Source organism: Coenobita brevimanus, chromosome 14 (assembly GCF_032717465.1).
Source record: "Coenobita brevimanus isolate Jiangsu-jjx chromosome 14, ASM3271746v2, whole genome shotgun sequence".
NCBI classification, from domain to species: Eukaryota; Metazoa; Arthropoda; class Malacostraca; order Decapoda; family Coenobitidae; genus Coenobita; species Coenobita brevimanus.
In genome coordinates, this window is record NC_136967.1 from 15,611,902 (window position 1) to 15,637,233 (window position 25,332).

Consider the following 25,332-nt stretch of genomic DNA (forward strand, 5'->3'; position numbering starts at 1 on the left):
GATTAGTGCCCCTCCCTGTAAAACAATTAACTCTGAGCCCTTGGCCACCCCGTTTGGGATACATGGCGTTTGGCAATGAATGAATGAATGAAAATGAGTTTCTTTATGCTGATAATGGTAAATATCTCTTATCTTCATCTAGTTTCAAGTTATAGCCCTCTGAAAATCCGTGACCTTGAATTTGACCTTTCAGGGTCACTCGATTGCCTCCAAAATTAATCACTTTCTTTTGGGACCAGTGCCCACATATCCTGAAAGTTTCATGTAATTTCGTTCAGCCGTTTTTCCGTAATGTTGCTAACGAGCAAAGAAACGAAGAAACTCGACCAAAAACAATACCTCGCCGGATTCCGTCGGGGCGAGGTAAAAATTGCACTAAACTTAAAATGGAGTGCCTGAGGACTCGCTGTCACAAATGGTAGGGAGCTGAACAAACTGGGCAATGCTAATAACATTTCATTTCCATGTCATGTCACTACAACCTGCGAATTTGGCAGAACATTTTTGTGGTTAATGGGTAGCCTGCTTCATAAATATGGTCTTGAATTGCAGAGTGGATTGGCTGACAAACCGATCAGGTGAATCAAATCAGTTTATCAACTTACCATGATGCTTCTATATTGGAGTTTTAGATCAAGGGGTTGAAAGTGAAGTGGATCTCAGAATCTGTAGTCTACCATCAGATCCTAAACACATGGTGGTTATTTGTCTTCATTACGCAGTGTGCTGTCAACAGGCAAAAATCTACTTTAACTAACAAGCTTTAAGTCACTCATCGGCTTTTCTGTAACCTCTACGTCGCCTTTAAGGAAGCACACATGTATTGGTAAATGACAGAAGAGGAACTTTCGAGTGAAACTTTGTCTTTTTAATTTTTTTAATTCTTTTATTTTTTTTAATGTGTCCGACTCTGGGCAAAGGCTTCAGGCCCTATCGCCCGGGTATATGTCCAAGGCCCAGTAGGCCTCCTACATCTCCACATGTCACCACTTCGGCGCTAACACCCACCGTCCGTTCTGAATACATGCTAGGGCTGTCTCATAAAGGACTGATGTACTGGTGCACTGGTATTTGAGCATATTTAGCAGTGTTCGACCAGATTTTACCCTTCACCCCAGTAACGTATTTTTATCATGTTTTTGTTATCTCCAGACAATTTTATTCAGCTTAGGTTTCACTTTCCCCAAACTGAGAGTTTAGATACGGTCTTCATGAACCATTGCGGAGATAGAGGTCCATCCGCAGTTGAATTAAATTGTCTGACGGTAGCCTGAATAAAGTGATGAAAAAAATAGTTATACTGAAGGGGTCAAAAATCACTTCATCCCTTCAAGCTCATGACGTATTTATTTTATCCTTGCTTTTTTCAGGTGATTTTATTCAACTTAGGGAAGATCTTCCGATATTTACAGTTCTCCCGCTATGATTCATATCCTGGAAGAGACCAAAAGCATTACTCCTTCTCACGTGAATATATACAAGAAAATAATGTTAATGATAAAGACTTTTCATTCTTTCTTGTCCTTCCTTCTTCGACAACAGCGTGTGATGAGGCAGGTGAGGGTCTTGTAGGCGAGGCAGGAAGTCAGCAACAGGACGGCCACCGTCACTACCACCACCACCAGCCACACGTCCACGTTGTACAACTGGTACCTGCGTCACATCACTGTCTCAGTAACAGTTGGTGCCTACGTCACATTACTGTGTCAGTATCAGCCGGTACCTGCGTCACAACACTGTCAGTAACAGATGGTACCTGCGTCACAACACTGTGTCAGTAACAGCTGGTACCTGCGTCACAACACTGTGTCAGTAACAGCTGGTACCTGCGTCATAACAGTCTCAATAACAGCTGGTACCTGCGTCACAACACTGTCTCAGTAACAGCTGGTACCTGCGTCACAACACTGTCTCAGTAACAGCTGGTACCTACGTCACAACACTGTCTCAGTATCAGTTGGTACCTGAGTCATAATACTATCTCAGTAACAGCTGGTACCTGCGTCAGTCTCTGTAACAACTGGTAACTGCGTCACAACACTGTCTCAGTAGCAGCTGGTATCTGTGTCACAACACTGTCTCTGTAACAGATGGTAATTGTGACACAACACTCTCAGTAAGAGCACGTGCCTGTCACAACGCTGTCTCAGTAACAGCAGGGTACCTGAGTCACAACATTGTCTCAGCAACAGCTGGTGCCTGCGTTACAACACTGTCTCAGTAACAGCTGGGACCTGCTTCACAACACTGTCACAGGCATGTTTGTAGTTTTGTTGCAACATTATCCTTAGAAACCAGTGTCAGAAGAATCTATGTCGAATCCAGCAATTATTTTAAAATAGTTAGATTTTGCGATGGCAATAATTAAGTCGGTAGGAACGTTGAATTTCAAACCAACACTGCACTCTGATTCATGAAAATACCGTTGCCAAACATTATTGAATATATATCCCTGCATGTAACTGGTGCGTTTGTGAGTATGGTTGGATGATTAAGGAAGACATAAAAGAGGATCCAGTTACATGCATCCACTAATCCACTAGAGAGATGAGTTTTGTCATGAAGAAAATGAGGAATCCATGAAGACTCGTTAAAATACCCACCACGGCATACTGACGGCAGGGCAACGGAGGTGGGTGGCACCGCGATGTCTGATGACATACTCGATCCAGTAGGTGGTCCAGGCCCCCGGCGACATTGGCTGGTCACGCATCACGCTCGACCGACGTTCAACTTCCTCCATTATACTGTGTGGTAAACGAGATATGGCGGTTGCCTTTAAATTGTTTTATCCGCTGCCGACTTAGTGTGGTCCCTCGCATACAGTCAGATACGGGATGTTCCGAGTTCAATGATATCTTTTCTCACACCCACAGCAGCGCCAAAATACAGAGCGTGTCCCTTATTGTGTCACTCTGTCACTCATCCGTACCGTTTTGAAGGATGGAGCCCAGGTCTTGTGGGATAAGGGAGGTGTTGAGGGATGGCGGGTAATATAAATACACACACACACACACACACACACACACACACACACACACACACACACACACACACACACATTCCCGGGTCGACCACGAGACCTTTAGGCACGGTCTCCTTTGCCCTAGCCTGTTCGTACCTAGAACTAAAAATAGGTACCCGGATGTAAAATCAACGGTTGCGTGTCGTATTCCGGGAGAATGTTTGGGAGCTTACGTTCCTTGTCTGTTCACCACACACACACACACACACACACACAGTAATACATAGTACAAGGATCTTATAGGTCTTTCACCATAACTTGGCCCAGATTTTCGTCCTTTTGTGGTTTATTTCACGAAACCCTGTGGCAGAAAAAGACACTGTTATGGCACTATACCCATTCTATTGTACTTCATGACTGGCATCGATTTGTAATGTTAATCTGTGGTCACAACTCATTCAAGATGGAAAGATGGCAATTTTTAGGCCAAGTTTGAATGAAAAGAGTATGGTCGACCGCGTACCTGCGTTTTTGCAGAATAGCCGTAGATATGACAGATGAGTAGGACAAAAATTACATATATACATGCATATTTACATACACAAAAGTACACAGTTCAAGAGCACTAGTCGACGGCGCACTGTCGTTGATCGGAATACAAGTATGATACAGAGGGCAGGGTAGGACAGGGCACTAGGTTATTTTTACAAGGACGACCTTTGAGACTGAAGGGTGTCATTTAAGTGATGAACCAATAAATAATAATCTTAATCTCTTTTGATCAGTACAAGGGTGAGTGTGACTATAAAACTTTTTTTTTTTGTCCATTCCCAAAGTAAGGTCATTCTTAGTGTGTTCCTCATTCATTCCTCAGTGATAAATGACTTTACTGATGTTCATTCATTTTGTTACGTGGTCAGATCATACCTCGTGTTGGTAATGATGTCTATGATACTGTGACGGAGGGCCTCATAGGTGAGGTCTTCCCATAGCAGCATCCGGCCCCAGCCCTCTCGATGTACCTGGCCAAGGTTGTGTTTCTGGTCAATGGAGACAGGGAAACCCAGGATCGGAACCCCGTGGTAGGTGGCCTCCTGTAGGCTCAGAAGGCCACCGTGTGTCATGAATAAGCGGAGGCGAGGATGACCTGCCAATATAGTCAACAGTCATAAAAGATATGTGAAGAGACGCTTGTTACTTACGTTGACAAATAATATGATTATATACTCAACACTGTGCAGATATACACCATGTTAACATTATTTATAAGTTTGGAACGATGTATAGCAACTTAACTAACCCTATTAACAAGCCGGTAGGTAATGATGGCCACCTCTAAGCTGACCAAGCTTTGCCAGCGACCGAAAGTGAGTTTCAACACTAAAAGTCATTTCTGTATGGAGGTACTCCAGTGCAACAATCCACCCATGATTCATGGCTCTGGATTACTAATCTTCGGAACCTAAACATTTCACGTGAGCAAGATCGTTATTCTGCACTTTTCATATTTTCTGCACTTGATGACCTTTGATCCCTGACCTGGCAGATATAGGTCATGCATGTACAAAGTACACCTGCAGTACTCATTAACGTCTATAAGCATGCAGAGTTTCATTCGATTCCATCCACCTACTGCGGTGCTAGGGAACTTGAAATTGGGGGAATGGTTCACCAGAGATACAACTTCTACATGGCGCTGCCAGCGACTTTGTGTTTCGACACTAAATGTCATTTTTATATGGAGGTATTCCAGTGCAACATGCCACCCAAAAATCATGGCCCTGGCTTAATTATCTTCAGAGCCTTAGCATTTCGCGGGAGCATAGTAATGATTTTGGCTATTTTCACTGTTTTAGCATATGATGACCTTCGATCCCTGAACTGGCCAATGTAGCACATAGGTGTACAATGGAAAGTTGTAGTAGTAGTCAGTGTCTATAAGCATGCAAACTTTCATTCAATTCCACTGAGCCACTGGGGAACTAGGGGGGCATTTTTGAACACCAATATTGTTTGCTAGGGACCCTGAAGCCAATCTTCAGGGTTGCCACTCGAAAACTAGAGGAGAGAGGGAAAAAATGGATGGGACACTTCCGACAGGGAATGACCTTAAGATTACGCCTAAAGATGTCAGAGCTCTCTACGCCCATTAGTAATGCTTCTACAGCTCAAAACGCTAGAAGTACGAGAAAAGCGGACACAACTAGGTCACAGGCTGGTCATTGTATCCAGGTTTGGCAGGAATTGGTTAATTCTGAAGGGTAGCAGTGTCTGCCACAATTAAACAAAAAAGAAAGAAAAAGCAAGCAAGAAAGAAAATGCGACTAAAAATAAGGGCAGCATGGAGGCGGCCAAAAGTAGGAAAGAAAGAATACGCGCTTAACAAGAATGGCAGCGTGGAGCTGGCCAATAGAACAATCTCCATCAGCCTTTTCACTTCGAGGGTAGATTTCTTTTTACTTTGTTTGAGCTACTGCCAGGCAAATTTCATTGCATTAGAAGAAACATGCAATACAACCTGATTTGCTTATTAAACACCGAAGTGATTCACCGCTTATACCAGGGCCAAGTCACTGCTGAATAACAAAATTTTCTTAGACAGCATGTGACCAGTCTTTAAGAATGGCTAGATTTAGATAGTCCACGAAATTTTATCTTCTTAAAACAATGAAAACGAGAGATTGGAATATCGTCTCAGCACCCAATGAAATGTCTTCTGTAGCAATGAAATGTAATACAAGATAAGACTAACCATCGTTTCGTACCACTTCCAGAGTTAAAGAAAGATGACAACCAGTTAATTTGCATTATTGAAGTTTTTCGGATCATATAGATTATAGAACAAAGAACAAAAAACGAGCATATAAGCTGACAACACAAAAAGGATAAGCACGAAACCTGAACATTCCCATATTAACAGGAGTGCAGGTCAGCAATACAACTGTTAATCTTTTGCTGCAACTTTAATTGTGCTCTTGCATCACTCATGAAATAAGTGTTTTGGTTACGTTTCGCAGTGAGGAAAAAAGAGTTCTATATCATTTTCTGAATACGGTGTACAGCATTTATTTTATATTCTTGCATCATTCTGATTGGCCCAAACTCAGCATGCGGAAGCCCTTATTGCCTTCATATATATGGTCTGAGTTCAGTGAAATTTGTAGGTTATTCGCACTGTATGAAGAGCCCATAGAGCAAATAGCAAATCATTCAGAAGCTTTGTGTTAATGAGGATAATGAAGGCTATACTAATACCAGAGATCCAATTCCTTTTCAGATTTGGTGTTTAAATTACGGACTTACAGTATATTGCAAAAGCTTAATTTTTATCATTACTATGAAGTGTGGGACTCAGATTCGTTGATGTTTAATATGGAACAGAAATTACCACCCCGAGCATATAAATCAGTGGTCCCCTACCTTCATTGGTGCCCCTACCCTATAATTTCTTGGGATATTTTTTTCGTACCTCATGTCAAAAGGATGTCTACCATTACCAAAATTTCCTTAGCTTTCCAAACTAAATCACAAAAACACATGAGCTAGCACAATGGCACTGAGCATGTGTTTCAATATCTTCAGTAAGAGACATTATCTGCAGTCATTTTGTGTGTGTGTGTGTGTGTGTGTGTGTGTGTGTGTGTGTGTGTGGTGCTCTAGAGGTCTCTATGGCATTTTAAAGCTTATTACACAAGGTGTATTCTGCACTGAATTATTTTACCTGATTCTTTTGTTAGTCTGCAGCTCCAAAAAATCATAAATTTTCATATCACTCATTTAAGAAATCTAGATTAAAAGAGTCAACCCGTCATGCATTTCACTGCCAGGGCATCATTACCATGGGAGTGGCAGTATAAGGAAGGACCACATCATTTCCTACAGATGCTGTTTCACTTCATTATTGACAAAGATTCCATCTCTCTCATCATCAAGAGTCCCATCAAGGAAAGGGAAGTTAGCTAAAATCCTCATCTAAATGCTGTTCTTTAAAAGTAGCTTGGTGAAGGCCGAGATGATGAGGATGTGACGGCTACGAATCAGTATGGAATTATGAAAATTGCTTTTTTACAAGCAACTGGTATGCTTAAAAATACAAAACACGAAAAGCAAATCTGTAACTTTGCCAATGAATTGGTCAGTATGTCCAGTACCCGTGGGTATTCTTACCCATAAGAGGTTGGTATAGACCATGATATTAACAGTTAATATGATCATATACTAGTACATATTTTTTGCAAACATCAAAATTTCAAGAAAGACTATTTCTGTTTTCTTATCAAGTATAATTTAGAGCAAACAGTTATTATGAAAAATGGCGGATTTCTATTCCTTTGATGTAAAAATGAGAAGTGAGACTTTAAAATGTTTCGGTATTTAACATACATGAAAGTAAAACATCATAAACATATATATATATATATATATATATTACAGAGAGCTATTTGTATGCTACAAGTTGTGAAATTTTCAATTATCTTGGCTGAAATAAACATGAGGGAAAAATATGGCAACCCTAAAGTGAAGAAATAATATAATATATATTTTGATAAATTAGCCTTTAAATTTTGTTACAAAGAGTTTCATCCTACGTTTGTTTATGGTTTTAAGCACCAGTGACCGTGCAGTGCTTGTTTAATTACATCATGTTCGACAGAAGAATTCAGCGATGCAGGGCTGAGGACAAAAACAATGCAGTACATCGCTTTACCTGGCACAACTAAAGACGTGGTAGGCTCCTGCACGGTGGAAACTCCCTACCTCTAATTCTCCCCAAAACTGATAATATATATATAGAAATATTCGATCACATGGAGACTATAGTAATTAAGTAACATGCAAGAAAAAAGAATCATTGCATGTGTTTATGACAGCAAAGTGGACAGACGTTCAAATGTAGACTAGGGTCTTTAAAAGAGTAGTGTGGACAGAAGCGTTTGTCATAATATGCATTTCAACTAATATAATACTACGTGCAAGGATTTTCTTAGGTCAAGTTTGCCCTTAAATATAGTGTACCTAGGCAAAGAGTGAAAATCTGATCGTCAGCAACGGGAAGGCCAGGCTTTGCTGAAAGATGATCGTCAGTACTACGAATGGACGAGAATTACAGACCATGTAAAAGAACAGATACAGTTATACAAATAATATTAGAAGTCATTGACACATAATGAATTTGTTGAGATACAGGTATATAAACCTATGCAACTACGCCACACTGACCAAGCACATCCTGCTGGGGAAGCCACTTGCTGAGCCGCACGTTGGGCGGGAGTCCCTCCATGGTCTCCTCGTCCCACTTCCACAGGACTCGCTGCTCCAACGACGCGAACACCTTCAGCAGCACTGACCGGTGCCTGCAAAAACACATTAAATGCCTCCAACACTATTATATTTGCCTCAAGGAGGAAATACAAGGCAAGACACCAATCTAGACAATTTCACATGATCTCATACTTTGACATAAGATGCAAGTGGAATATATAGGCTCATTTCAAATGATCTGACAACACTTGTTACTCGCCAAAGTGGAAAATCTGTGGTGTCTAGTGACACTTATTTTATATCGTTACAACAGCTGTTTCTCTCTCTCTCTCTCTCTCTCTCTCTCTCTCTCTCTCTCTCTCTCTCTCTCTCTCTCTCTCCAATAGCTGCCCAAACAATGTTGACTGAAGATGACTCAAATGAAAACTTGCCTGTTGTGAAATTATATCAGTATCACAAAAAATCATTGTTTTTCATCCAGTGGTTGGGTTATTTAAGTTCTGAAATATTATACAGTCCTTCAGAAATACTTATTGCAGCCATCGGTACCGAGAAAAGGAAAGTGCTCCGTGACTTATCATAGAAATAAAAATGGAAGAGTTAGAAAATTCAATTACAGACATTTCAAAACTTCTGGACAATTTGAATAACAGAGGAGAAAGACAATCACTCATTTCTCGAGACGACCTGGGAGGAAGAAGAGGAGGCGAAGGTACTCACTCCTCTGGCATTTCTTTTACTTTCACCAGGGATCCCAGGCTGAAGTAGATGAATCCCTCGTCACCTGATCCATTCGCCCACTCATCCAGATCCTTTAAGGAGAAATAAAATTATTTGGATGGAATAAATCATGCAATGAAGTGCATAATTATTAGTGACCACGAGATCTAAACTCGAGTAATTATTCATGCCCTAAAATAGTCTCTTGCATTCCTTTTCGTTTACAAAAACTCCAACATGTTTGCATGCATCGGCCTTGATCAAATAATGGCGGCTCTCCACGCTACTTAATCTCTAGTAGCCTCTCTATTAAGTCCCTTATCCCTGAACTTGGAATGTATGATTTCGTCCCAAGTTTTTTGCCGTAAGTCAAGAAATCATGGTCATCATCCGAATAAGAAAATGGTAACACTTATTAACTGATGAAGAATATATACACAATATACATATACACACACGCATATCTGAATTCACTTCACGTTCAAAATGAGTGTCAGGTGAACCTGATGTAGTTCTAAACAGACGGCGGCTATTCTCATTTTTGTCACTACCAGTTACAAAAGTTGTCTAGTGTGAAATTAAAAAGTTTCTAATATAATGTTGCATGCAGCCAGTTAAATCACTGCCCTTTTCAGAAATATCTTTGTTAGCTTATGACCTCATTACCTAAAAAGATAAACCTGTATGATAATGAATAACTGGCAGGAAATGAAATAATTCCATGCTTGAAAATACTGTACTGGTTGATCAACTTTCGACATTTTAGAATGTACGCCTCATCGAATACAACATGATCTTTATTGGACTTGTTCTGACATACTAATATCACCAAAATAATGGAATAATGAAATTAGTATGAAAGAATTACGCTACATTCTGGTGCCAATGGGATACCTCTTGGTGGTGGCACCACTTCCCAGGAGATCTGGGAGCCAAACCGTCCCAGCTATCTCGTCCTGGTGGTGTGGTGCCCCAGCGCTGCTGCTGTCACGGGGCAGCTCACCCACCGGGAGTGCAGCGGTCAAGTTGCCGATCTCCTCCAATCTCCTCACCAGATCTCCGGAAATCCGGTGAGGAGATCGGTTCCCTCCGTTGCACCGGTGTTCGGCTCAGTGACACCGCGGCCAATCCAACAAAAATCAACAACACAACGTTCTGACTATATCTGGGAAACACTAACATTTAGGTCTTCGTGTACTGTATGCCCTGGAATTCTAAATTAAAGATAGTCAGAACAAAATGAAACATGCAAATGGGTCATTATGGAAGGACTTGGACTCATTATACCATATTAAAATTAATTTTTCAACGGCTTGTTTCTTCAAGGCGTAGAACAGCAAAGTGAACAGGGAAGTGAGAAAAAAAAAATGGCCGTGTTTCATTACGATGTGAGCAGGCGTCATCAGAACGCGGCAAAAATATCAATGAATAATCATCGCTTATCTCGTTCACTGTAATTGGGTATTTTTCGTTAAATTATCACTACCCCCTCCCCCCAGTCCATATTAGTCAGTTTTTTTTTTTTTTTTATGCGAGGAAGTAGGAACCAAAGGCCATGAGCCCGCAGTAACAGTTCCCTCCAAGAGAAAAACAAAACACAACAGAGAGCCAAATTCAAGATCCGATCATTTGGAGATGCCTGGACACACTGCGCTTGAAAGACTGGAGATCATAGGCAGCAGGAAATACAGATAGAGGAAGACAGTTCCAGAGCTGACCTGTTGCATAAATGAAAGACTGGGAGTAACGGTTAACTCTTGCATTAGAGAGTTGGACAGAAAAGGGATGAGAGTTTGCTGCCAGACGGGTGCTACACGCCCGTCGTAGAGGTGGAGGAATGCAAGCAGACAGTTCAGAGGAGCAATGACCATTAAAGTAGCGATAGAAAAGAGATAAAGATGCAACAGTGCGGCGAAGAGACAGAGGTTGAAGGGAGTCAGTAAGACGAGGAGAGTTAATGAGACGAAAAGCCTTTGACTCCACCCTGTTGAGAAGAGCTGTATGTGGGGAGCCTCCCCACACATGAGAGTTGTACTCCGCACAGGGGCGGATAAAACCCCTGTATAGAGTCAACAATTGTGCAGGGGTAAAGAAAGAGCGGAGACGGCTTAGCACACCCAATCTCTTGGAAGCAGATTTTACAAGAGATGTAATATGATCTTTCCAAGATAAGTCCCGAGTAAATGAAACCCCAAGCATGTTCAAGGATGATGCAGGATTAAGCTGAATATTATTAAACATTAATGGGTATACCTGTGGAAGATTATGTCGGGTTGATAGGTGTAAGAACTGAGTCTTAGATGCATTAAAGACAACCATATTATTTTTACCCCAGTCAGAGATACGAGCCAAGTCAGACATTAGGTGTGCCATAGCCTCATCCCTTGTTTCTTGAAGTAACTGTTGAGATGGGCGTTGCGGGAACCGAATGGAAAGGTGAAGGGTGGAGTCATCAGCGTATGAGTGGATAGGGTTAGATGTACAGCTTAGAAGATCATTGATGAATAAAAGGAAGAGAGTTGGTGATAGGACAGAGCCCTGAGGAACACCACTGTTGATAGATCTAGGAGAAGAACGGTGGCCGTCTACAACAGCGGCTATAGAACGACCAGAAAGGAAGCTATAGATGAAGGCACAGATAGAAGGATAGAAACCGTGGGAGGGCAGTTTGGAAATTAAAGATTTATGCCAGACTCGATCGAAAGCCTTTGAGATGTCAAGTGCAATGGCAAAGCTTTCGCCAAAGTTCCGAAAGGAGGATGACCAGGAGTCTGAAAGGTAGGTGAGAAGATCGCCAGTGGAGCGTCCCTGACGGAACCCATACTGACGATCGGAAAGAAGGTTGTAATAGGAAAGATGCCTTAAAATTTTTCTATTAAGAATTGACTCGAAAACTTTTGAAATACAGGACGTTAAAGCAATTGGACGATAGTTGGAGGGTTGGGAGTGGTCACCCTTCTTTGGGACTGGCTGAATGAGAGCAAACTTCCAGCAAGAAGGAAAGGTACAAGTTGACAGACAAAGGCGAAAGAATTTGCCTAGGCAGGGTGTAAGCACAGAAGCACAGTTCTTGAGAACAACAGGAGGGACCCCATCAGGCCCATATGCCTTGTTAGTACTGAGGCCAGAGATGGCAGAAAATACATCAACTGAAGAAATTTTAATGTCAGCCATGAGGAAGTCAGAGGGGGGAAGTGATGGAGGAACAACACCGGAATCGTCTAAGGTGGAATTGGAGGAGAAAGTCTGTGCGAAGAGATCTGCTTTATCAGTAGAAGAAATAGCTACAGAACCATCAGAGTAGAAAAGAGGAGGGAAGGATGATGAGGTAAAGTTGTTAGAAAGATTTTTGGCAAGGTGCCAGAAGTAGGTGGAAGAATTCGAGTTGGAGAGTTGAGAGCATTTAGTATGGATGAAATTATTTTTAGTAGAGCGAAGAACAGACTTAGCACGATTCCGGGCAGAAACGTAAAGATGATGTGATTCAGGGGTGGGTTGGCTCCGGTACCTTTTGTAGGCCTTCTCCTTGTTGCGGACAGCATTAGAACAAGCGTGATTAAACCAAGGCTTTCTTGCATTAGTCAAAGGATATGAGAAAGGAATGTATGCTTCCATGCCCGAGAGAATAACCTCCGTAATGCGCAAGGCACACTCAGATGGCTCACGGCCATGGAAGCAATAATCATTCCAGGGAAAATCAAAGAAGTACTGCCTGAGGGCCTCCCAGTCTGCGGCTCCAAAATGCCACAGACGACGTTTCCCTGGAGGGTCCACAGGCCGTACCGGAGTGATAGGACAGGTTAAGGTAATAAGGTTGTGATCGGAGGAGCCCAACGGAGAGAAAAGATTAACAGAGTAAGCAGAAGGATTAGTTGTGAGGAAGAGGTCAAGTATGTTGGAGCTCTCTCCAAGGCGGTCAGGGATACGGGTAGGGTGCTGTACAAGCTGCTCTAGGTCATTAAGGATAGAAAAGATGTAGGCTTGTTCACCAGGTGGATCCGTGAAAGGAGAGAATGGGTTAATTAAGGTTCAGTTTAAGATCTCCAACTAAAAACGTTTCCCAAGTCTAATTAAGATCATCAGGAGATAATAAGAATACATTAAAAAAAAACGTCATCGTAATGAAGAGACTCACCCCCTTCAGTCCCCGTACGACTTTTTCATTTTATTCTTCCTCCACTCACATGATTTTACTCAGCTTAGGAAAGACTTTTTGAGCTGTAGTCGGTAGGGATGACCTTCATTAAGTCCTTAGCTTAAAAAAAAAAAAAATCTTATCAGTATCTGTGTCCGGTAACCAGAGGAAAGGAAGAGATTTTATTTATTTATTTATTTTTTTTTTGGGGGGGAGGCTGAAAACCCCCTCAACAAACACAATATACTAATGACAGTATATACTTTCCACAGATCATTCCAAATAGTAGTGATTTTATTTCGGGATGGCCCCTGACGATTTTATAATTTGTGCTTTATTCTCTTGTTTTCACTCCCTTCACGTTCCTCTCGACATCGTGGTCTAAGGCGATTTACCAAACAGAAAAGCCTCCACGCTCCTGAGGTCCTGAATACTCCCCTGGGGCAATATGGAACTACCTCGTACCGTTTTTCTCGGGTAACTGTGATTGATCTGAAGAAGAGGACGTGAATATGTGTGGGTCTGGTGGGAAAGACGGTATACTGACAACAGCTAAAGGCTTTTCACTCGAACTTGGTCTAAAATTGCCCTCTCTCCTCCGTGAATGTTGAGTTGTAACAACAGATGATGCTAATCTCAAAGAGGTGATGTGTAAAGAATGTAGAGCCATATTATTGTCTTTTTCGGCCACTGAGGTACGTGACATAAGCTGCAAATGACAAAAATCTGGGCGAAAGTATATTAAAACAGTATAGTAATGGGGACTGACCTGGAGGGAGAGACTGGGTAGAGCAACAGTAAGTAAGGGGAACTATAAAGGGCAACAGTAGATAACGGGAACTGTGAAGGGCAACAGTAGTTAGCGGAGACAATGAAGGACAACAAGTAATGGGACTGACCTGTGGTAATGGCTTGGCGGGGCGACATTGGATCCCCCCAGCATGGACCACCGTGGGCGTGTATGGTAAAGTCGGATTCTCCAAGGTCCTCACCCTGAAACCGCCAACTTTCAACAAAAAAAAGCTCAGTAAAAAAAAAAAATAATAATATAGCCTCTTCTTCGTATGAATATTAAAAAAAAAAAAAAAAAAGAGACTGGCATGACAAGCTCAAGAGCTCATAACTACTCAGCCCTCACCTGCCACAAAGATGTGTGCCGATCTCCTCATCCACTGTAAAAACTAGGAACATAAGCCCTCTCCTACCTTGTATTCTGGGAAGCTACACATCCATCCAACCACCTATTCACCCTGCCCACCCACCCACAAAATAAACCCACCCACCTAGCCACCCACCACTCACCCTGCCCATCCACCCACCTCTACCCACATACCTACTCACCTACCTACCCACTCATCCTTACCAATTTATTTTGCATATTTTACTGTGATATTCTCTTGTATGTTCTATATAGATAGCCTTTTATTACTATCTGTCTATCTATCTATCTATAGCCAAACTCCATAATCCTGTAAGGGGTGGCCGTTTGTCTTTGAGTTAGTTGTTTTACGGAGAGGGACACTAACCCTCCTCCAGCCCACTTGTTGTTGCACGTAGGGAACATGTATGGTTGGATATATGATTATCACCCAGCGTTGTAAATGGTTTCTAGCCATTAGGCTTGTCACTCAATGTAAAGCCACCTGAAAAGGAAATAAGAGCAATAAAACGGGACAGGAAGGATGGGAGAATTAGGAGGAGAAGAGGGCAGACACAGAAAAAGAAAATTGAAGATGAAGGAATCAAGTGAGGTGACTTCATTAAATAGATATACGTAACTTAAAACAGCCAGGTGCAGAACGAAAGATAAATTGCTGTGGAAGAGGCGTTGGGAAGTCTCTATTAAAATAAATATACATAGCATAAAAGAGAAAGCTGAGCAAATGATGTAAAATAAACAGCCAAGGAGGTGGTGTTGGAAAGTCTATCCACAAAACATATATACAGTACATTGGCCTAAGATACGAGAGTTTCAGGCTCAGGATGGAAAATAAATCGCTAAGGAGGAGATTTTAAGCTGCTTCCATTAAGCATATATACGTAACATACACGAGGAAGTAAAGAGTAAATCGCCAAGGAAAAGATATCACGGAATTTCCATTAAAACAGAGCTGCGCAACATACGGATGGCAGTAAGCTGTAGGATGGAAAATAAATCGCTAAGGAAGGGGTGTTACGAAGTCTCTTATGCCATAGAAACCACAAACCTACATGTTTACGAGAACTAGGCTGGCGTTGACCCTCAGCTCTGCCAAAGGGGGTAAATCGGCTGGACACAGGTGGCGGGCGCGGCATTCCTCTTCGATCCTGAAACAGATTTATCGCTTCAGAGAGAAAGGGAGAGAGAGAGAGAGTCTACAGCATCATCATCATAATCATTTTCCCTATTCTCAACCCATATAATAAACAGACGGAGACGGGGAGGGTGGTAGGTATATAGAATAATTACCTGCGCGCATTAATACCTGCAGACCACAAGCACAGGGTATCAAAGAGTGTGCTGACCATCCTGCCGGTGAAGGTGAGTGGGTGTTGTAATGACAGGAAGTAGGCGGACGTGAGGGATGAGAAGTGAGGGTTGAAGGCCAAGTCACTCATCATGCCCAGCAGCACGTTGGGCGTTATGTATATCACTGGCGCCTCAAAAATAAATAAATAAAGAAATAAATAGTTTATGCCCACTCACTGAAAAGGTAGGGAGAAGCATCTATCATTTCAGTACATTGATATGTTCTTGGTTTATTTTTGTTCTCTTCAGAATATTATCTCCTTAGGATTAAGGTTGCGAACTTATGGGTGAGATATAATCTTCGTTAATCCCCTTAAATGAGAAACTTTTCCTAAGCTAAATAAAATGATCTGAAATTAGTAAAAATTTACCATATAAATGGGGCAACAATAAATGCTAAGAGTGCAACGCCCGTACCTTACAATCTGCCTTCAGGTCCGTCCACACGACCAGTGGACCTATGTTTTCGGAGAATGTTAATGATAAAATGTGGGAAAATAATCGTGTCGGGGAGATGACCTGAAGTACTCTCCCAGCTTCTAATCTACTGCGTATTGAACAATTCGTTATCATGCTTCAAAACTGATGGGCTGCATGCTCGAACACAACAGGTGCCTGCTGATCGTGAGAAAGGGCCTTAAGGCCTTCGATTCATCCACTAAGGCTTGTTCAAATCGGCTGAAAAGTGTTTGTTGAACTGACCATGTGGCCTTGACATTTGACCTATCACTTTGTAAGCAGTAGGAATTCATCATAGGTTAATCTTAAGACCTTTGACTAAGGTTGATTTAAATTGAAACTTACCTATTTGAGTTATATGTAGAGCCGAAATCTTTCCCTTGCCCTGTGGCCTTTACCTCCGACTGATTGCTCTCAAAATTGAATCACTTAACCCTTTCCTGTCCCATAAACCTTCCACAAAGTTTGGTCAAAATCGGATACTGCTGGCCAAGCCCTCGACATATGGCTTATGACCATTTTCAGTGAAAGAATTATTCATCTGTTCCTTTAATGGTCCTAAATCATTGTGCCAAACTTGGTGTAATTCCATCCGATTATTTTCCCACAGTCTTGCTAACAGACAAAAAGACAGACAGACAGACATAGGCACACAGACATGCAAACCGGAACAAACACATAACCTCCTCACGGGTGTAACAGAAGAGGCTTATCGAAAGTTTAATAAAACCCCTTGGAATTAATAAAAATGAACCAGTTAAAAATGTCATGTGATAGAACTGACAGTTACAGCCGGGACAGCAGAATGACACTTATTAATCCTTTCAGTCCCCTAAGTATTGTCTGTTTAATTCATGCTTCTGTCAGACTTTCATGCTTGTACAGCACACTATCCGTATCCCTGACAGCTGAGAGTTCCAACATACTTCACCTTTTCCTTAGAGCTAATCTTGCTCACGCTGTCATTTTGTTTTTTTCTCCGTTGGGCTCCTCCGATCGCAACCTTATCATCTTTACCTATCCTATCGCTCCAGTAATGCCTCTGGACCCTTCCAAACAGCGGCGGCTGTGGCATTTTGGAGGAGCTGACTGGGAGGCCTTCAGCCAGTACCTCTTTGATTTTCCGTGGAATGATTAATGTTTCTAAGGCCAAGAGCCATGGAGTGTGCCTTGCTCATTACGGAGGTTATTCTCTTGGGCATGGAATCATAAATTCCTTTCCCTTATCCTGTAACTAATGCAATATATATATATATATATATATATATATATATATATATATATATATATATATATATATATATATATATATATATATATTTAATCACACTTGTCCTAATGCTGTCCACATCAAGGAGAAGGCCTACAAAAGGTGTCGGAGCCATCCAAACCCTGAACCTAATCTCATTTACGTTTCTGCCCTGAATCGTGCTGTCTTTTCTTCGCTCTTCTAAAAAAAATTTCGTTCCTACTAAATGCTCTGAACTTTTTGACTCAGATTCGTCCCGCTCCTTCTGATACCTTGCCAAAATCCTTTCTAACAACTCTTCTTCATCATCTTTCCCTCCTCTTTTCCTTTTTGGATGGCTCTGTAGCTATTTTTTACTGATAAACCAGAACTCCTCGCTCACACTTTCTCCTCCAGTTTCAAATTAGATGAGTCCGGTGCTGTTCCTTCATCACTCCCCCGTCTGACTTCCTTATGGCTGACATTAAAATTTCGTCAATTGAAAAATTTTCTACCATCACTGACCCCAATACTAACAAGGTATACTGGCCTGATGGGGTCTCTCCTGTTATCCTCAAGAACTGTGCTTCTGTGCTTACGGCCTGCCTAGGAAAACTCTTTCGTCTTTCCTGTCAACTTGTACTTTTCCCGCTTGCTGGAAGATTGTTCACATTCAGCCAGTCTCAAAGAAGGGTGAACACTCCCAATCCCCTAACTATACGCCCAATAGCTTTAACATCCTGAATATCAAAATGTTTAAAATCTGTCCTTGACAAAAAAAATTTAAAGCACCTCTCCTATCACAACCTTCTTTCTGATCATCAGTATGGGTTCCGCCAGGGATTCTCCACTGCCTATCTTCTCACCTTCCTTTCAGGCTCCTGGTCATCCTCCTTTCGGGATCTTGGCGAAAGCTTTGCCATTGCATCTGACATCTCAAAGGCTTTAGATCGAGTTTGGCATAAATCTTTGATTTCCAAACTGTCCCTTTATGGTTTCTATTTTTCTATCTGTGCCTTCATGTCTAGTTTCCTTTCTGGTCGTACTATTCTGCTGCTGTAAACGGCCACCTTTCTACTCCTAGAGCTATCAGTAGTGGTGTTTTTCAGGGCTCTGTCCTATCACCAACTCTCTAACCTCTATTTACCAATGACCTTCTAGACTGTACCTGTATATCTAACTCTATCCACTCATACGCTGATGACTCCACCCTTCACCTTTCCACTTGCTTCTTGCAGAATCCGACTCAGCGATTACGTCAACAAACAAGGGATGAGGCTATGACACACCTAATGGCTGACTTGGCTCATATCTCTGATTAGGGTAAAAGTAATATTGTTGTTTTTAATGCATCAAAAACTCTGTTCTTACATCTTCCAGCCGTCAAAATCTTCTGCAGGGCTACCCTCTAATTTTTAACAATATCCAACTCAATCCTACATCATCTCTGAACATACTTGGGGTTTCATTCTCACGGGATATATCTTGGAAAGATCATATTACCTCACTTGTAAAAGCTTGCCTTCCAAGAGATTAAGTGTGCTCAGCAGATCCCATGCCTTCTTTACCCCAGCACAGTTGCTGACTTTATATTGGGATTTTATTTGCCCCTGTGTGGAGTGCAGCTCTCATGTGTGGGGAGGTTATCCACTTACAGCTCTTCTCAACAAGCAACAAAATGGAATCAAAGGCTTTTAATTTCACTCCACCTCTTACTGGTTCCCTTCAACCTCTGACTCTTCTCCGCACAGTTGCATCTTTATCTTTCTTCTATAGCTACTTTCATGGTCACTGCTCCTCTGAACTTTCTGCTTGCATCCCTCCACCACTATGGCGGGAGCGTAGCACCCGTCTAGCAGCAAACTCTCATCCCTTTTCTGTCCAGCGCTCTAATGCAAGAGTTAACCGTTACTCCCAGTCCTTCATGTATGCAATAGGTTGACTCATGAACTGTCTTCCACTGTCTGTATTTCCTACTGTCTAAGACCTCCAGACCTTTAAACACTGTGTGTGTGTGTGTGTGTGTGTGTGTGTGTGTGTGTGTGCATCTCGAAATGAATGGGGCTTGAATTTGGCTCTCTGTTATCTCTCTTTTTTTTTTTTTTTCCTTGAGGGAGGGGAAATATCCTTGGTTCCTTCTTCTCTGCTTAAAAAAAAAAAAAAAAAAAAGGTATATACTGTAAAGGAGACTACCTTAACAGTGAGAGGATAAATAAAGGCTACGTCTAACCTACCAAATTAGAAAAGTCTCCTTCTAGTTGAATAAAAATACCTGAAGGATAAAATAAAATATACTTCCTCGGAGTGGAAGAATACTTCATCGGACTGAAGTTGCTAAGAAGTGGTACATGAAAAGAAGTAATGATACTCGTTTAGTAAGACCAAGGTGGTTCAAGCCTTAACAATATACGTAGTGTATTGTTTAATGCCAATGTTTATACTAGTTCACAAATTAGGGGTATTTTTACATCTTTTAGATCATTTTAGTCCTATTCTCACAAAGTGGAGTCGGGGACGTAACTTTGCTTAATGTTCCATCATTTCTGACTCTCCGTGTACTCTACTGACTAACTCTTGTAAGCTGAAACGAAGTTTGGTATGTTTTCTACCCATCAGTGACTCTCCTGATCGTGATGAGATCGGCATAATGATAGACATTAGTATAAGGAAGACGTGGATTATTATAGATACTTATGACTTCCGTACAAATTTCTTTTATAAAGCAAGGCCACATCACTCACCTGTAATCTATGCACCACCGGCAATAAACATTCCGTGTTAGAAAGACCGTAAATAACTAAATCAAATTTCTCTTCCTCGATTTTCTTCATTTCTTCAGAGGCGAGCAGTTTCCAGCATTTCTCTAACGACAAGCCGTGACTGATGAGTAAGACCTCCATTATGCTGGTGTTGAAGAGGTTTGGCATGACGGATGAGAAGTCTCCATCGGGCATCACCACGCTTCTGACGGTAGGCACATCGCGGGAAGACTGCCCGCTGGTCACCAGGGTCACCTGTGCCAAAGAAAGTTTGTTACTGACACCTTTAACACGAGTCGTCTTTCGAAAGCTGAATGTAGTTGCTTAGTCATAAGTGGAATAATAGTCTGATGGAAGGAAATGTAAAGTTACAGGTGCCCAGACCTGAAAGTGAGACGCAAACTGGAGGCAGTCAGATACAAACAATGCTGTAATTCGAATGCTGGTGACTGATTATGAGAATATCAGTTCACACAGAGCTCATTACCAAACAATTTTTTACCGAGAAAATTTTCATTAATCTAACATCCATGTTATTCGCCGTGCATTTATTTCCCCCCAAGCTGAAGCCCGTAAGGAACTGACACCATCTTCACACAACTGAAAACATCCGATCTCAAATATATATATATATATAGTATATATATATATATATATATATATATATATATATATATATATATATATATATAAATATATATATATATATATATGTCACCATCGACTCACTCGATGTAGTGCTGCTGTCGGGTGTCTGCCCTTTCCTCTCCTCCATCTTTCTTTCCTTCCATCCTCTTCTGTCTTCCTTTCCTTTATTCTTTCCTTCTCCTTCTGCCTACGGGTAACTTTACACTCCCTCTTCCTTCATGCGTTCCTCTTCCTTCTGCCTGTGTGTGACCCTACACTGAGTGACAAGCCAAATAGTTTCCTGTACACCAAGAAACCATTTACTACATTGGGTGGTAACCATATAACCAAATTTTGGCGCCTGGTGGTTTAGTGGGTAATTATTGTGCTCCAGTCGGATTGAGCCGGTGAAGGTTTATATCAAAGGGGTCGTTGGGGTTTAATGCAACTCAGGGATGAGTGAGGCTGGTCACTCTCATCTTAAATGTCGGGACCAACTGCCTAGCCCCGGGCTCCTACGCTCCTCATGGGGCAACTAAGGATTGGATGATGGATAGATGGATATATATATATATATATATATATATATATATATATAGATAGATAGATAGATAGATAGATAGATAGATAGATAGATAGATATAGATATAGATGATAGATAGATAGATAGTTATAGATATAGATATAGATATAGATATAGGTAGATAGATAGATAGATATATATTAATAGAGAGAGAGAGAGAGAGAGAGAGATATCTATATATATATATATATATATATATATATATATATATATGTATATAGATAGATAGATAGATAGATAGATATAGATATATTATACATATATATATATATATATATATATATATATATATATATATACATATATATATATATATATATATATATATATATATATATAATATATATATATATATATATATCTATATATATATATATCTATATATATATATATATATATATATATATATATATATATATATATATATTTTGCCAGACGCCACAATCCCGCAAGGGGTGGCCATTTGACTTTGAGTTATTTGTTTTATGGGGAGGGGCACTAATCCTCCACCAACCCAATTGTTGACACGTAGGGAGCACGTATGGTTTGGTTGTATGGTTACCACCCAGCGTAGTAAATGGTTTCTTGGCTTACAAGAAAGCATTTGGCTTGTCACTCAACGTAAAGCCGCCTGTAAAGGAAAGAAAAGCAATAAGAAGTGACAGGAAAGATGGGAGAAATATGACGAGAGGAGGGCAGACACAGAAATAGAATGATAAAGGCTAAGGAAGAAGTAGGCAGCTCTACATCAAGTGAGTGGATGATGGTCGCCACCACCTACCACACTATATATATATATATAATATATATATATACGTTGGGTCTGGTTAGTACTTGGATGGGTGACCGCCTGGGAACACCAGATGCTGTTGGCATCCCTACGTGTCAAGTGGGGTTGGTGGAGGATTAGTGCCCCTCCCTGTAAAACAATTAACTCTAAGCCCTTGACCACCCCGTTTGGGATACATGGCGTCTGGCAATGAATGATATATATATATATATATATATATATATATATATATATATATATATACTGTATTTATATATATATATATATATATATATATATATATATATATATCCTAAAGAACATCAAGAAAAAGTATTTCAATAATGGTTCCGTTAGTGTCAGAAATGTCGGAACAAGGAGGAGGGGTGTACTTTGAAAGGGATAACTGAAGTTTAAGTGAAACTGGGTTTGCTAACTTTTATCAGAACAGGTTTTTCAAACCTTGTATATCATCTTCCCACGTCCATGCTGGCCGCCAAATGTGTGAAATAGTACTTTTTTCTATTATTTATAAATAATTTGCATTCACTATTTTTGCTGTACTATCAGCTGTTTACTCTGAGCCACGGGACACTCCTGGCTGACCGTGTCACACAGTGCTGCCCGCACAGCCTCGTGTTATGAGTTGAGACCGGCCGAAACCAGTCCTGCCTAGGAGGCCGGGCCACACTGACCTCCTTTCGACTGGTAGAAATATCATGCCAGTACCGACAAGGGACTGGTTCCAGACAGTCTGGATTGGTTTAAAAAGCTTGCAAAAAGCCTCTACTAACTTTTGCATGAAAGACTTGGTCAGAAGCGGAGTGAATGTGTGTAACTAGACAGGTGCTGCTCGGTTCAAAATATTGAGGGAGACACACATCAGAGATCAGGAAAACAGCAACAAGAACAGTAGCAACAACAGAGAGAGAGAGAGAGAGAGAGAGAGAGATGCAACACTGCTACAAACAGAGACTAGTTGGAGGGAGTAAGAGAAAGCTGATGAGGTGAAGATTAATGTCGTTGACTCCACCTTGCTTAGAATTATGTGGTAGGCCTCCCTTACACATGATAAGCCGTCTTCCATGCAGGGGTGACTTTGATCTCTATGCAGTGTCAACAAATGAGTAGGGTTAGAGAAAGCTAAAGAAACTTGAGCTGAAGGTTCAGAAATTAAGATACTATAAGAGGACAGTTTGGAAATTAAAACGATTATAAGAGCAGTCAAAGTGGCCTATAAATATTCAGTGAGCTAATTCCAAATTTATTAGTCCAGAAATAAATTCTGACCAATTTTACGGCACTGCTTCATCCATTTATTTAAGTTATACGCTGTACTTTATGTTCTATGTTGTTGTTGTTGTTGATTCGTCCACCTCCATAGAGAAGAGTGGACACGGGCAGATGATGGAAGCCCGTCAGAGATAAGATCGATGGTGATACGTGAGGGCTCTATGAGAGCAGCTGAGCTGCGATAAAATTTAGGACTGCAGACCTCGGAGGATCTGCAGCTAAACTCTCCAACAGTCGTGACTCGAGGCTGGCAGGGATGGACTGTGCAATGTACGCCTCCCTCAGGTCGACGTACAGTTGCCTGTAGAGTGGAGCAGAAGCGTCGTCGGGGTCGGCTGGTGTAAACAAGTCAAGAAGAATCTCCTGGAGGTCAGTGTCGTTGCAGGAGGCTAGATGGGCGGCCGTAGCAGAATCGAGGGGCGGAAGAGCGTTGGCGATGCGCTGGGCAATGGGTGGAGGTTTGCCCTGACGCTTACCCTTCCCCTTCTTCTTCTTCTGCCTTTTCTTGGAGACGACACTGGAGCCTCAGCAGATGTGGCACGTGGTGATGGGAGAGGAGAGTCTTCTTCCTGCACGGTGATGGAAGGAGCAGGAGAAGCAACTCTCTCCACGGCTGCAGGCGGAGAGTGGTGAGGCTCTGGGCTCGGCGGTTTCCATGGCAACGGCAGCGGTGGTGGTGGAGGAGGCAGTCGCTCTGTTGAGAGGAGCGTCGAGCTGCAGCCTTTCCTCGGTGTTGTGCGGGGTCTAGGAGGCTGCAGCGTGGCGGAACGACGTTCCTGACGAGGGGCTGCCTGTGTATCACGAGCGAAGCTCTGTGGGATGACAAGGCGCGGCAGCCCGTTATTCTCAAAAAGCTAGGGGAGAAGAACAAGCATCGCTGCCTTGTCATCATCACAGAAAGCCTTCGCCGTCGCGATACCCATGGCGACAATGGTATCCATATCCCCAGGACATCGGGGATCCACTGGCCGGCGCCCCTGGGCCGTGGGGCGCCGCCGTGCATAGGCAGTGCTTTGCACAGCTGCACATCCCGGCCCAGTGACGTCTCTAGCCTCGGGACCCTTCGGTGTCTGGTGAATGTGAAACTCCACTGTCTCGCCCTAAGGTAACGAGAGCGAGAGGCGCCTTGAAGAGGTAGCAGTGATCCCTGAGCGATGCACGAATACATCGGCGCCAGTATCCTGGCTCCGAATGAACTCGTACTTCGCCCTGACGCTGTACCACTTCACGGTGCCGGTGATGGTGACGGTCTGCACTCCTCCTTCAGGCCTAGTGTTGCCAGTATCAGCCCCCCTCAACGGGTCGCGAGCTGTGGCAGAAGTAGAGGCCATGCTTGAGAGAGGAGGAGGTGTTGCTGCTTATGTTCTAATCATCCATATACTCCACAAGTGTTTATTTTGTTACTCTTTAGTATGGTACTGTACTAGGCTGAGCAGTTACCTACTGAATCAGGAAAGAAACATCGTTCATATTTAGTTTCATCGGGTCGACAGGTGAAGAAACTTTTGATGTCAGTGGTGTACATTAAAAAAAAAAAAAATCTTACAATGTCGTGAGTGGTGAGTGATTCGGCTCATTTTTGTTCGGTAGTGCTGATAAGCTGAAGTGGCAAGCTTTCCATTAATACCGTCGTAGAACCTCAGACTGAGTGAATGTTAAGATCCACCGCTTTACTATCGCTACATCAAAAGCCACTTCTCTTCTGAACAGACTGTCTACATCCTTCCAGCATTACGACGGCCACATACCACTCTCACCTCTTCTTTTTTTTTTTTTGGGGGGGTCAACATTCTCATGCAAGAGTTACCCGATATACTGTCCTTCATGTATGCATCAGATTTGCTCTGAAGCTGTCTTCCTCAGTCTGTATTTCCCTTTACCTTCGACCGCCAGTCTTATAAACGCATTGTGTTCTGACACTTCAGAATCAGTGAATCTTTAATTATGCTTTCATTTGTTGCTTTTCTTGGAAATAACTATTGCGGACTTGTAGCATTTGGTTCTTTCCTTTTTGCATTAAAAA

The 25,332-nt window shown here is 41.9% G+C and overlaps 1 protein-coding gene across 1 annotated transcript; it reads right to left on the reverse strand.

The window, feature by feature from the left end:
* Window positions 1-1,508: 1,508 nt before the first annotated feature.
* Window positions 1,509-24,338, reverse strand: LOC145389930 (UDP-glycosyltransferase UGT5-like). Its single transcript, XM_080265044.1, has 12 exons — window positions 24,229-24,338; window positions 23,512-23,826; window positions 22,595-22,721; window positions 20,020-20,292; window positions 15,532-15,722; window positions 15,294-15,389; window positions 13,982-14,075; window positions 8,948-9,039; window positions 8,186-8,319; window positions 3,893-4,112; window positions 2,604-2,747; window positions 1,509-1,653 (listed from the first exon to the last, which is right to left on the reverse strand). The coding sequence occupies exons 1-12, from the start codon at window positions 24,336-24,338 to the stop codon at window positions 1,509-1,511; spliced, it is 1,941 nt and encodes a 646-aa protein (XP_080121170.1).
* Window positions 24,339-25,332: the final 994 nt, after the last annotated feature.